Below are 12,801 nucleotides of genomic sequence, written 5' to 3'. Positions count from 1 at the left end.
CAAACATTTGCCAAACACATAACAATGCAGGGAGCCCCCAGCACTGAAGGGCAGGCTCAATGTCACTCACAACACCTCTGCATCTACGGTTCCTAACGGTGCACCCCATTCGGTGTCCTTTATTCCCTCTGGGTGATGGCCGTCAACATCTATGCACAGGAGTGTGCTCTGTTCTGTAGCACTAGATCATGAAGCCCCATGAAGTCCCTCAGGGTTTTTGTTGTTGTTGTTGTTTGTTTGTTTGTTTGTTTGAGACAGAGTCTCACTCTGTTGCCTGGGCTGGAGTGCAGTGGCACTATCTCAGCTCACTGCCACCTCCACCTCCTGGGCTTAAGTGATTCTCTTGCCTCAGCCTTCTGAGTAGCTGGGACAACAGGCGCCCGCCACCATGCTTGGCTAATTTTTGTATTTGTTTGTAGACATAGGGTTTCATCATGTTGTTCAGGCTGGTCTCAAACTCCTGAGCTCAAGCACCCTCTACCCACTCCTGCCTCAGCCTCCCAAAGTCCTGAGATTATAGGTGTGAGCCACCACACCCAGGCCATGTCCCTCAGTTTTTATGTCTATCATCCTATTTGTCTTTTGGATTTACAGGTTATGTTATAACGTAACCTAAAACCCATTCTTTTCCCATCGTCCGTACAGGGGCATATTCCTTTGCTCTTTCAGAACATGGATAGAGATTTACATGCCTAAGATCAGAGGTTCTCAAACTCTAGTGTAAATCAGAATCACTGAAGGGCTTGTTAAAATATGCATTGCCGGGCCCCTTTCCCAGTGTTAGGGTGGGTCCCCAAATGAGCATTTCTAACAAATTCCTGGGTGATGCTGATGTTGCTGGTTGGAGGAACACACTTTGAGAACCATTAACCTCCCTCTGTTCATAAACTGTGACCTTGAAACCCTACACAGTCAATGTCTGTTTCAGCTTCACTCTAAGAACTTCTTGAGGTCAAGGACCCATCGGGCCAGGTTCTCCCCATCAGGGAGTCCATCACATCAGGGACAATGAACTCCCCAGGGACAGAAGCTATGTCTCTCCTGTCATCCCAGGAGCCCTTTGCAGGGTGCAGTCTGGCTAAGGGCGTGTCTCCCCACTGGCCCTCCTGGCTCCGCAACCCAGCCCAGCAGCACTCACTTGGAGCTGGCCCTGGAGTGGCTGAAGGACAGGTCCTTGTTGCAGGAGATGGGCGGGACATACACGGGGTCCTGCTTAGAGGCACAGGAGGGTGGGCGCACAGGGCACTTCTTCACGGCCTTCTGACCACTGCAGGTGCTGTAGAAGCTGTAGCGGTTCTGGGTGGTCTTGTGGCCCTTGCTGCCCAGCGTGCCCTTGCGCAGGGTGCCCCGTGGGTCACAGTAGAGGTCGGGCTCACTGCGGCTCGCCTTGATTTTCTGCATGAAGCAGATGTCGCTGCCTGCTCCAGTGGTGTTACAGCTGCCCCGGGGATAGTGTCGGCTCCAGTTCTCCATCTGGCTGTAGGAGCTGAAGCGCCTGTTGTCAGGCTCCCGCTTGAGGGTTCCATTATAGATCTGGCCAGGGAAAAGGAGAAAAGCTCAGTCAAGGTTCCTAAATGGGGGTCCTGGATCCAGCGGGGCATGAGATACAGCCCTCCCCAGCCCCCATAATAACGCTCAGAGAATCCCAGAATGTTTGGTGTGGAAGGAACCCGAGCCATCATCTGATATATTACTTTTCTAACTGCAAACTGTGACGCATTACGGATTATAAAGTCAATTTAGAAGACTGTGACCATCATTTTTAAAAAGATGGAATAGAATAATATATCCCGGAATATAAAATATCAGAGTGCAGTGCAGGTAGTAAAGTCACACATTGTTTTGTGAAACAGTGTATGGGTACTGGATTGCAACATACAATGCATTTATTACTGTGAATTGCTGTCAATAAAGTTTGACTACCTCTGATCTAATCCCACAGGGTACAGTCCAGGAGGGGGAGTTGGAGGCCCAGAGAAAAGTGACCTTCTAGTAGTCACTCAGTGAGGAAAGGACAAAACCCAGACTTGAGCCTGGGTCTCCAAGCCCTATGCCATTCCCAGACACCAGCAGCTTCTCACACAGCCAGCCTTCTTTGGCCCCTTATACTCAGCACATGGAAACTTCTATTCTGGCCAGGACTGTTTTCTAGTGTTCTTTTCTGCTAGACTCTTCATCTTGCCTCCCTTCTTCCAGGGCAAGAAGCAAAGGGTAACAGATCACCTCAAATGCCAAACAGGGACAATATTCCTGCTCCCTGGGCCCTTTCACAAGAGACTGTGAGCTAGGGGCCTGCTTGCACACATGGAGGCAGGCCTGGGGCTGCAGGGTGGGGTACAGGGAGGGCCTCCTGGGCTTTGTTGTTAGGCTGGCAATGGGGAGAAGCTGGGCAGCGGCTCAATCCAGCATGAAAACATACAACAGACAATGAGGTGCCCCAGGGGCTCTGTGTGAGCCCAAGCGGGGAGTTGGCGTCCTTGGGACGAGCCTGTAAGGTTGGAGACTTGGTGGGAATTAGCTCTGGAACAGAACTCTCCGAGGAGGACTTTCCCAGGAGCTCACGAGCTGGTGGGTCTGACCTGCTCCAACTTGTTCTCAGAGTAGAGGATCAACATCGAGTCTGATAAAAAATGTCTTCACACAGGTGCTGACTTGGGACTCACCTTTGCTGGGATGGGCCAGGGCCAAACCCAGCAACCCAGGGCCTGCCTGCCCACCCCTGCCCCTCCCTGAGAGAGAGAGAGAGAGAGAGTATATGTGTGTGTAGGGGAGGTCGTTAGGCAACTGGGTAATTCCCTTCCACACTAGATCTAGCCACACAAGGCTGGGGAGGGGCTGGCACTCAACTTGGTCCTTTTTCATCTCTGCAGGGAGTCACAGACAGCAGGAAACTCCCATGGTTTGAGCTCCCAGAAAGACTGGGTGTCAAACCACCAGTCAGAAGTTGCATCCAAAACTCAGAAGCCACAGACTGTTAACCTTGGCAATGGCCTGCTCATCCCCTTCACCCACACACCCAGCTGTGCACTCAGGCAGGCACAATTTTCTTCCCCAAACTGGGTCAAACCAACCTACCCCAAAGAGAACTGGTGTCTGGTTGTTGGGAGAGGCATAGATGGACAATCACAAGGCATGGGGAGAGGAGCTGGGCAATTTTCTGAGCATCTGGGTATGGAATGCGTGTCCTGCAGATAACAGGCAAAATATGCCATGAAAGCCTTTATAAATGGCCACACCCTCCATTCTCCTCTCAGGGGAAGGAAGGTGGCAGATGACAACATGGAGGGGGAAGCCCAGCATTGCCAAAGGGCGAAGAGCCAGCTAAGCCTTAAATGGAAACACAACAAGGAGCACCCTTGTTCTCCGTAAATGACACACCTGGACGTCATCTCAGACACCTGATGAGAAGCCCAAACGCTCATCCTGGCCCAAACCCAGCAAAGATGTGATCATGCTGATTGAGCCTCTCAGAGGCTTTGGGCTTTGCTTTCCTGTGCTGGGAAAAGGAGCAGCTGGTAGCCTTGCCAAGTCTCAGCCAGGGTGGGCTGCCCACAGGGAATGCGCACTGGCTGCACCCACAGGGAAGCGGGCAAGGTGGGGAAGGCAGGGACGTCCCCATAGGACTGCATTTCCCAGCCTCCCACCGTCAGCCACACCCCAGTGGCATCACCCATTCCTGGGAATTCCACCCCAGCTCCTAGTGTCATGGTGCTGGTGGGCTGTGCTGCCTGAGGACAGCTGGGTATGACTCTCTCCAATCATCATGGCCTTTTGCTGTCACTTTGACAAGCAGGAGTAAAGTCTCCTCTCAGTTAGACCCTATCCTCCCCAAGTACTATGAGGGGGCCTGGATTCCCTCCAAGGCACGAGGAGGTGAACTGCTACAAGCTCTCCCTGCACAAATGGCCTGGGACTTGGATGAAGCCTGCAGCCTTGAAGACTGAAATGGCAGCAACTGCCTGGGAATCGAGGTGCTTCCTCCAGTTCACTGGGCTGAGACCTACAAAGTGGAGGAAGACCCAGGGTCAAGAACACAGACTCTGGAGCCAGCCTGCCCTGGCCTTGTCAGTTGCCCAGTGCCTCAGTTTTTCCATCTGTAAAACTAGTATAATTATACCCAACATAGAGGATTGTTGTGAGAATCCAATGAACTAATGTTAGGAAAGCACTCAGGAGGGTCCATGACATGAGTGTTTGCTCAGTAGGGACATCGTATCCCTCTGACTCTTAGATTGGGCACAGGTTGGCTGCCTTAGGACTTGGTTCCTAAAGGAGAGATTGTATGTCACCCGTGACATACCTAAAGGAGCTACCAGGTGTCATAAGAGGGAGGATGAACCCAGGAAGCCAAGACAGTCCAGGAAAGGTATGTGCACCAGTATCAGAGCCCCATGCTAGTCTCACCCCACAGACACAAAACAGTTCTAAATATGTCTCAGAAAAGTGGAGGAGCATGGTCTGCCCAGATGGAGCACCTCGAATGAAGCCAGGCTTTATCACAAATGGTGCAGTGTTTCTTTACGTGGGTGCTGTCGGCACCTGAGGCAGAACAGTTCTTTGTATAGGCTGTCCCGAGCATCCCAGGATGTTTAGTGCCCCAGCCTCCAGGCTCTAAATGCCAGTAATGCCTCACAGTCATTGCAAAATGCCCCCAAACATTTCAAAATGTGCATTGCAAAATGCCTCCACACATTTCCAAACACTCTCTTCCAGGTCCCGGGCGAGGAGCTGCAGCCAGAAGAGGATGCACAGACAGTGCACGTGTGCCTGTTGCAGGTGGGAGAGCTTCTCTGACAAGGCCAGCTCTCCCAGTCACACCCCCACATTCAGATGGCAATCTGCTGGCAGTGCCTGGCTCTTTGAATAGAAAGGACAGTGACACACACACAACCTCTTGTCTGGTTATCTCATGGATCAGAACATTCCAGAGGCTGGAAACTCAATTTCCTGGGAGCAGAGTTGATTACTCTGCCAGACAGCAGGCTAGACTGGACAGCCAGACAGAAATCCAGAGCATTCCAAGAGACATGTTTCTTCACTGGAGACCAGTGGGGCTTTCAAGGGTTCTCACAGTCCGAGGTGAGCCAGGAAAAGCTGCTTTTAGCTAGGAGACCCCGAGCCAGTCCCTGCTCTGCCGCCTGCTTGTGTAATTCCCCTTCTCCCCTTCCTTCTTGGAGAAGTGGGATGTTTTAACCCCACACTGAAAGCTCCCCTCTATTCCTGTCCCTCATTAAGTCAGGAAGCTCTCAGAAGCCAACCCCTCCTTTATAGGCAAGGAGACCGTCCCAGTGAAGCAATACAAGCCCCAGATCCAGGGCCTCAAAGAACTGAACATGACCAGTTGCCCCCTGAGGGAGCCATTCAGTGTGGAGTGGCCCCCAAAGCTGGAAAAGCTCCTGATTGCCCAAATCATCAGATAGGGTAGTAGCCATTCAAAAAGAGATGGCATCCTCCTGTGCTTCCATTAGAGAGTCCTTACTGACTCTCCTCTTTTACACCCCTACTGCCCAGGATCTGGCTCTGGCTCTGGCTCCCATCAGCTTACCACCCCAGGGCTCTGGTCCCTGCCTTGTGATGCCATCACTCCACCTTCCTCAGGGAAAGCTTTCATCAGCCCTTGCCACGCCGGAGAACCTACAGTGTCTGCTCCTTACAAGACAAACTCCTCAGCCCAGCCCCACCCTGCTTGTCCAGCCATCTCTTCCCCTCCCCAGCACACTAAGCTGCCCCATGACCTCAGCCACATCCCGGGCTCCCTGCTTCTGTTCAGATGCTCCTCCACCCTGAACAGCTTTTCCTCGCCTGCCGCCTCCCAAATGCTATATTTCTCTAAGGCCTCTTCTCAACCTGTCATCTCCAAAAGGCCTGTTCTAACCCAGCCCTGTCTCCATAACAACCAGAATTGGAATTATTTGCCCTTACAGCCAGGGGCCTCTGGTCTTGTTTGTTTTCTAGTTGCTAATGTAGGTTTCTGTCTTTTTCCTGTGCTCTCCAGGGCAAAGCTGCCCTTAATTGTGCCTAAAACAGGGCTGAGCTCACAGCGAGAGCTCAGGGAAAGGTGAACTGTGACTGTAGGAATTTGTGCTAGGGATGGAGATTCAGGATGCTGATGGCACTGGAATTCCCACAGTCTCCGGGGCAGAGAAGAGAGAGGAGGCACCATGAGTAAAGTGGGCTGGCAGGAGGTAGGGCCGTTCTAGGCAGGGTGAGGCAGCCTGTGCTGGTGCACAGCATGGGGTCCAGCTGTGATGTCCAGAATGCTTCCCTTTACTCCTTGACCTGAGCAAAGCAGCTGGGTGGTTGAACCCAGAGAATTTTATCCAGCTCTAGCTGGACAGACAGAAGCTGCCGGGCTCCTTGGGAGCTGGGTATGTGCCTGGTAGGACAAGATGAAAAGAGTGTCTGTGTCCCCAGCTATTAGCCCATTTTGAAACCAAGCTTCTGCCAGCAGGGTGGGGCCGGCCAAACCTGTTCTCCAGCAAGACACACCCTGGTCTGCCTGCCGAGTCACACACCCAGCAGTGTCCAACAGGGCCATCTTCAGCAGCGTGATCTCCCAAGGCCCTTTTCATGAAAGGGAGTGCACGCACAGTTTCATGGAGTCCTCGTGCCTCTCAGGCCCGGTGAGGGCTTGCTGGAGAAAGAACCTTGATTAGATGCCTTTCAAGGACAGGTTCCATTTGCCACTTGCCTAGTACCTGCCACTCCCCACTCAGTGCCCAGGTAAGGGGCTCTCATGTACTAGGCATGTAGTGACCCTTGTTCATCTTGCTGGGATTTCAGTCAGGACCGGGGGATTGGGTAGAGCTGACTTGTCACAAGGAGCACCTCGCATGTGGCTTAGTGGCGCTGCTCTCACCCTCTCTAGGGGTTTGGAGAGTGCAGGTGATCTCCCAGCAAGGCTGCCAAGATTGGGGCACTTAGGGCTCCAGGAGGTCGAGAATCTTCTCAAAGGGGTAGGGGTGGCTGCTTATTCAGCAGTCTGAGTCAGCATGGGAACCACTGGGGCCTGAGTCACAACAGATGGGACTTCAGCAGGGGAAGTGTTGATCCCTGCCTCCTGACTCCTCTGGGCATGGCTCCTTCTCTGAGAAGCAGTGGGTTCCACCCTGGGCTGGCCCTCCTTTCTTTTCCTGGCACACTGCTTTGGGCAGAGTAGCCCCAATGCTCAGAAGCCCTGACGTCTGGACACAGAACAATACCATTTGGCCTTCGAGGAGGTGTGGTGGGTGTGCCTCACTGTGGGTCCTCAAAGGCAGAGGGAGCTGCACCCACAATGCCATCGCCAGCATCCCGAGACCAGCAGTGTCCACCCAGGTGAGAACTCCAGAAGGCACTTGCTAAGTGCTACTGAACTGAAGTCGCTAAGTGTCCACTGAGAGAAGGCACAGCAGAAGCCACAAACACCCTGATACCCAGTGCAGGCACATGTTGCCACCTCAAGTTTTAAAATGTAAAAACATGTAAAAGTTTTGGTGCCTGTCCTCAGAGTAGAGACTTCCCCAGAGATCTGGTTAATAATGGTCAGTGTCCCTTATAATCTTTGAAAAGCAGACACAGTGAGCATACTTCAATCACGCCAGTATTAACAAATGTCTACGGATAACTGAGGACAACTTTTCTAAGCAGAAAACATCCTATAAAACTTTGTAGCTTGTGGGTCTTTTGGGAAGATGCTGCTTTCTCCAGTGAGGCCCCGATTCTGGGATAAAGAAGGCATCTTAGCCTCTTGGGCTCCAGGCTCTATGCCTGCCTGCAAAGGTCAGGTCCATGGCAGTTCCTAAGCCTGGTGTGGGGGCAACATGCACTGTACAGCCCAGTGCCTAGCCGACACCTGGTGCTCCATCAACACGAACACGCAGCTATGCCAGCTCCTGCACCAGCTCCATCTCCACTTCCTGCTCCCTGCCTATTTATTGCACTGTGGGAAAAAGCAGGTTTTCCGAAATGCTTCTCTTTTACCTTTCCCCCTCTATACCTGAGAAATAGGTTTTTTCTCAGCTCCTAACACTGCTAGGATGGGTTTGCAAACAAGAACCTAAGTTTTCATACACATATATGTCTGTTTCCTTTCGGAAGGGAAATCCCTGGCAGGCGTTTGCCACTTCAAACGCAGCTCTCACAGCCCCAGTGGTGGAGGACACCTGGCCCTCAGCCATCTCCCTTCCATGGCCCCAGACAAGTGGAAGACATGGTCATTCTGCCCTCCAGGAGCCCTGTGTTCTGAGGTCATAGCTTCTGGCTTTCAAACCCAGAGGCTGGTTCAACTGTACCAGTGATGGTTCGTCATGAAGAGGGAAAGCTGAGGGGGCCATCCTGATATGAAATATCTCCTGGAGTCCTGGATGATGGGCCAGCACCCCGGAAGAGCACCCTTGAGGGTCAGGAAGATTCCACTGGGCCAGATGCCCCCCACCCTATACTGGGAAGTTGGAGGGAGAGGCTGGCTGACCCCAGAGCCACCCCAGGCACTGAACCAGGAGGTGCTTTCCAGTCCTGGGAAGAGGAGAGCCAAAGGCTAGGAGGTGGCAGCATCCTGAAGGGCAAGTGCTTACCTGGCCCAGAAAAGAGCTCCCTGGAGACCCAACAGTGGAAAGAAACCACTCCTGCTGGTTAGTCAAAGATTTTTTGTTTGTTTGCTTGTTTGAGACAGCTCTGTAGCCCAGGCTGGAGTGGAGTGGTGCCATCATGGCTCACTGCAGCCTCAACCTCCTGGGCTCAAGCAATCCTCCCAACTCAGCCTCTCAAGCAGATGGGACCACAGGTGCACACCACCATGCGCAGCTGATTTTTAAATTTTTCTGTGAGACAGGGTCTCCCTGTGTTGCCCAGGCTGATCTCAAACTTCTGGCCTCAAGTTATCCTCCTACCTCAGTCTCGCAGAGTGCTGGGATTACAGGTGTGAGCCACTGTGCCTGGCCTGTTACTCAAGAATTTTACATGAAGGGAGAGACACTTGGCTGGGCCCCTCAGTGCTCGGGTAACAGATCTCACCTTTGGAAGAGGAGCATGTGTGCATGCACGCTCACACATGGACACATACACTTCTATATGCAGTCCCCACCTGCTCACATGGGACAGACATCCCATGCCAAAAGTGGACTCAGGTAGGGAAGGTCTTTGGAAGTTGCTTGAGCATATCTTGAACACCATCGCTGGTGTGGCGCTTCCCAGTGTGCAAAGGGCTTCCCTGTTCATCACCTTGTGATTGTCTCCCACCTGGCCAATGAGGTAGCAGGGCAGAGAGCAGTAGCTTTGTTCTGTTTGTGAGCATATTAAGCTCAGAGAATTTTAGACTGGTCTGAGGCCACACAGCTAAGATGGGGCAGACCCTAAGCCAGGACTCAGGTCTTTGGTGTCTCTTACAGTGATTATCCTCCAGCCACTCTGCTACCAAAATCTGGTGACACAAACAAAGCCTACAGGGCAAAAAGTTTCTGTAGCTAAGGGGCCCTCTACAGAAATTCTAGCATCTCTGGCCAGTTGCTGGCCCTGACTCCTGGAAGACCCCATTCCCAGTGGTTCTAGACACAGGAGGTGCCAGCCCTTTTTCTTTGAGCCAACTGTGGGAGGTTCTTGAAGACATTTAAGAAGTGTGTAGTTACTTAGCCGTGTGTCACGATTCTAATGCTCAAAGACCTGGGCTGGAAGACCATCTGTGCCAAGGGATGCCATGCCTGTGGCAAGGAGATCTTGTGGTCATGACAACTGTTCTGTCCTGGCCAGGACAGTGAGAATGAAGGTGCAGTGAGTAATGGGAGTGTGACTGTTTGGTTCCTCTCCATCCACCTTTTGCTGTAAATGCACCACTGAGCACACACAATTGGGGCTGAGAAAATAGGGACTTGTGTTAAAGCTGGCGCCTGAAGCTGAGCCCTGGATCTTCCGGAACTCGTCCCGTCTTGCTGAGCTTCTGGTGTGGTCAGGAAGGAGGAGGAAGGAGGGAAGGGTCCCTGGCTACCCCTGAGCGCCCCAACTCTGCTCCCAGCACTGTGGGACCTCCTGATAGCTGATTAGGACCCCAGGTAGATATGAAAGAAGCTTGGGGACTTCCTGGGGGCCCTCTCCAGGTTGGCCACAGAAGGCAATCCTCCCACAGGGCTCAGCACCCAGCAGGCCCTGGTGAGTCCAGAGAACTATAGGTGCTCAGTCAGAAACATCCACCTTAAATGTGCTAGTTAAAAAAGTGTTCAGCCAGGCGTGGGGCTGGTCACCTCGGTGAGGGAAGGCTGTACTTCATGGCTTTTCTCTTTGGGCCTCAGCTCTCCTACCTTGCCTGCTTTGGGAAAATTATCCTGAGCCATTGGCATATGACCCGGAATCTCCCCCAAGTGCTGGCCACGCACTACTGGTGGCTGTGGGGTGACTCCAGGGAAGTCAAGGACACAGCAATAACTAACATTGAAACTCATAGAAAGGACTTCTTTTTACCGTTTTGATTACTACAAGGAGAAAGTCTAGCTGGGTGTCAATATGTTTCTTTAATATTTGCCAACCTCCCTTTTTAAGCAAAAACAAAACCAAACAAACAAAAACAAACAAACAAAAATTTTTCTGCCAGGTAAAAGTACCTAGCTAGAATTAAATAATGTTATGTTTTTATTCTATTTATTATAATTGATTACCAAAGTTGTGGTTAGTCTTCATTTGTGGCAAAAGATACCGGTTTCTATCATTTGGGTGAGTGATATAAAGTTTCCTTTCAAAATAAATACATTGGAATAGCTGGGTATGGTGGCACATGCCTGTAGTTCCAGCTACTTGGAAGTCTGAGGCGGGAGGATTGCTTGAACCCAGGAGTCAAGACCAACCTGGGCAACATAGTGAGACCCCATCTCTAAAATAAATGCATGAATAAATAAACAAATGCACTGGAACTGATAAGTAATTCTTTAAATTTTAAGTAATTACTTAAGTAAAGAATAGTTGGTATGATTTTGCAAAAATTGTGACAGCAGAACGCAAATGACAGAGGTCTGGGAAACATGATTGCTCATAGTGGCAAAAATACCATGATGTGACAGTGTGACCAGGAGCCCTGAGTCAGGAGTCAGGAGACCATGCTCCGGTCTTGGTCTCCCCTGCCTAGCTGTGCAGCCTCAGGCTGTCGCCTCACCTCTCTGAACCTCAGTTTTCCCGACTACAGCATGCCCTGTAAGGCTTCTTCTGAAGGAAGGCAGTTCGGCAGTCTGCGATTCACCCCTTGCTGAAGTCACAAGCTGCCTCCTTCCCAGCCTGTCTTCATCCCCTTCCAGGCCTCGCCCTTGGGCACCCTGTGGGGGCGGGAGGGGAGGGGCTCCGGGTCTAGAGCTGCTTTTCTCCCCACCTGTGTCTCTACAGATCCCCTGTCCCCTCCCCGTGCCTGAGCTGATTTTGTTTTCAGCTGAGTTTGCTCTCCTGGGGCAGGCAGGCCTCCGTAGAGACATGCCAGGGCCCTGGGGGAGAAAGTAGAGCCTCACCCTTGCAAAGGGTAGGGATGGCTCTTCCACTCGCTTGGGAAATTCTGCTGCATTTGTCTCGCTAGCCTAGTGACAAAAGGAAAACGCTCAAACCAGAAAAAAGGCACCAGAAGATCCCCCCAGGACTGTATTTTGATGACTTAATCCCATGGCTTGCTGGTTTCGAAACTTGGCCAGCAGGAGAGGCTTGGCCCACTTCTCCCCCTGCCCTTCTAGGTCCCTCCCTCCTCTTGCTCTTCATACCCCCTGCAAAGTCCACTGGGGTCCAGACTCAGTTCTGCCAGATTTATCTGTGAGGTCACAGGCAAGCCCCTGCACTTTTCTGTGGTTTGATTTCCCTGCAAATAAAATGAGAATAACAAAGCCTGGTCCACCTACTGAGCTCACAAAGACTGAAGGATCAAGTCAGGAGATGAAAACACAAGCAGTTTGTACAAGTTCAAAATGCTTCAATAATTCAAGGGATTATTAAATAACCGGGGTGCCGCGGGTTGGAGCACTTCCCCCTTAAGAGCTGACTGAGAACACAGCACAGCTGAAACAGCCTTGAAAGCCACCACCTGTGGCTCATTCGGAACCCAAGACCCCCTCCCCAGATGTCTAAGACTCAGAACTTAAGCTGGGGAAGCAAGGCTTTGAGGTCACCCGGTCCCACGCCTTCAATGACAGATGAGGAAACTGAGGCCTGGAGAGGTTTAAGTTAGCGTGTGCTGCAAAATTTAGCATTTAATTATATCTTCTTATGCTGTTGTTTTGTCTGTCATTTGTTTTCCACTATAATGTAAGGACTTTAAAGACTTGTTGGTTGAGTAGATTAGTTTTTGTCAGGGCCAAAAAAGAAAAAAAAGAAAAAGCCCAAAATGAAACTCTACCAATTTCTGCTGGAGCAAAATAAAAAAGTTTAGAATTATCCTTGATTCTTCAAATCTTCTCTCTAAAGTTTCATATTAGAGGAGAAGGAGAGAGAGCAACAACCAACTCATCCAGAAGCTTCCTTCTCTGAGAAGACAGAATTCCATCCTCTGTGGCCGGGGAATTGTCTGCCTCACAATATCTCATCAGAATGGAGGAAATCCAGCCCCAGGCCCATCCAAGCATAAGTGTTCCCAGCCTAGCCATCAACTCAGAGCGCTACACAACATGAATGGAAATGATTGAGGAAGACTTGTTGATTAGTGAAGCTAAAGGAAGAAGAACTGGCTTCTGTTGTCTCTGGGAAGAGTGGAGTTCCTTCCTGCAGACATCCTGAGAAGGACCCACTGCTGACCGCATCCTGGGCTGCCAAAGCTTGGTGGTCCCCACTTGCTAAGCAGCTGCCACATTGAGTCCCTTGGCAGTGACG

General features: G+C 51.3%; 1 protein-coding gene across 1 annotated transcript in view; it reads right to left on the bottom strand.

Annotated features, from left to right (window-relative positions):
* PKP1 (plakophilin 1) overlaps positions 1-12,801 on the bottom strand; it is a 49,168-nt gene that overhangs the window by 18,186 nt on the left and 18,181 nt on the right. Inside the window, exon 3 of the mRNA XM_011931725.1 lies at positions 1,139-1,533. Coding sequence (XP_011787115.1) covers positions 1,139-1,533 — 395 coding nt within the window. The remainder of the gene's footprint in view (positions 1-1,138; positions 1,534-12,801) is intronic.

This window comes from Colobus angolensis, unplaced genomic scaffold (assembly GCF_000951035.1).
Source record: "Colobus angolensis palliatus isolate OR3802 unplaced genomic scaffold, Cang.pa_1.0 Scaffold91, whole genome shotgun sequence".
NCBI lineage: Eukaryota > Metazoa > Chordata > Mammalia > Primates > Cercopithecidae > Colobus > Colobus angolensis.
Note: the sequence above shows the minus strand (reverse complement) of the source record. Positions and strands in the feature narration are given on the sequence as shown.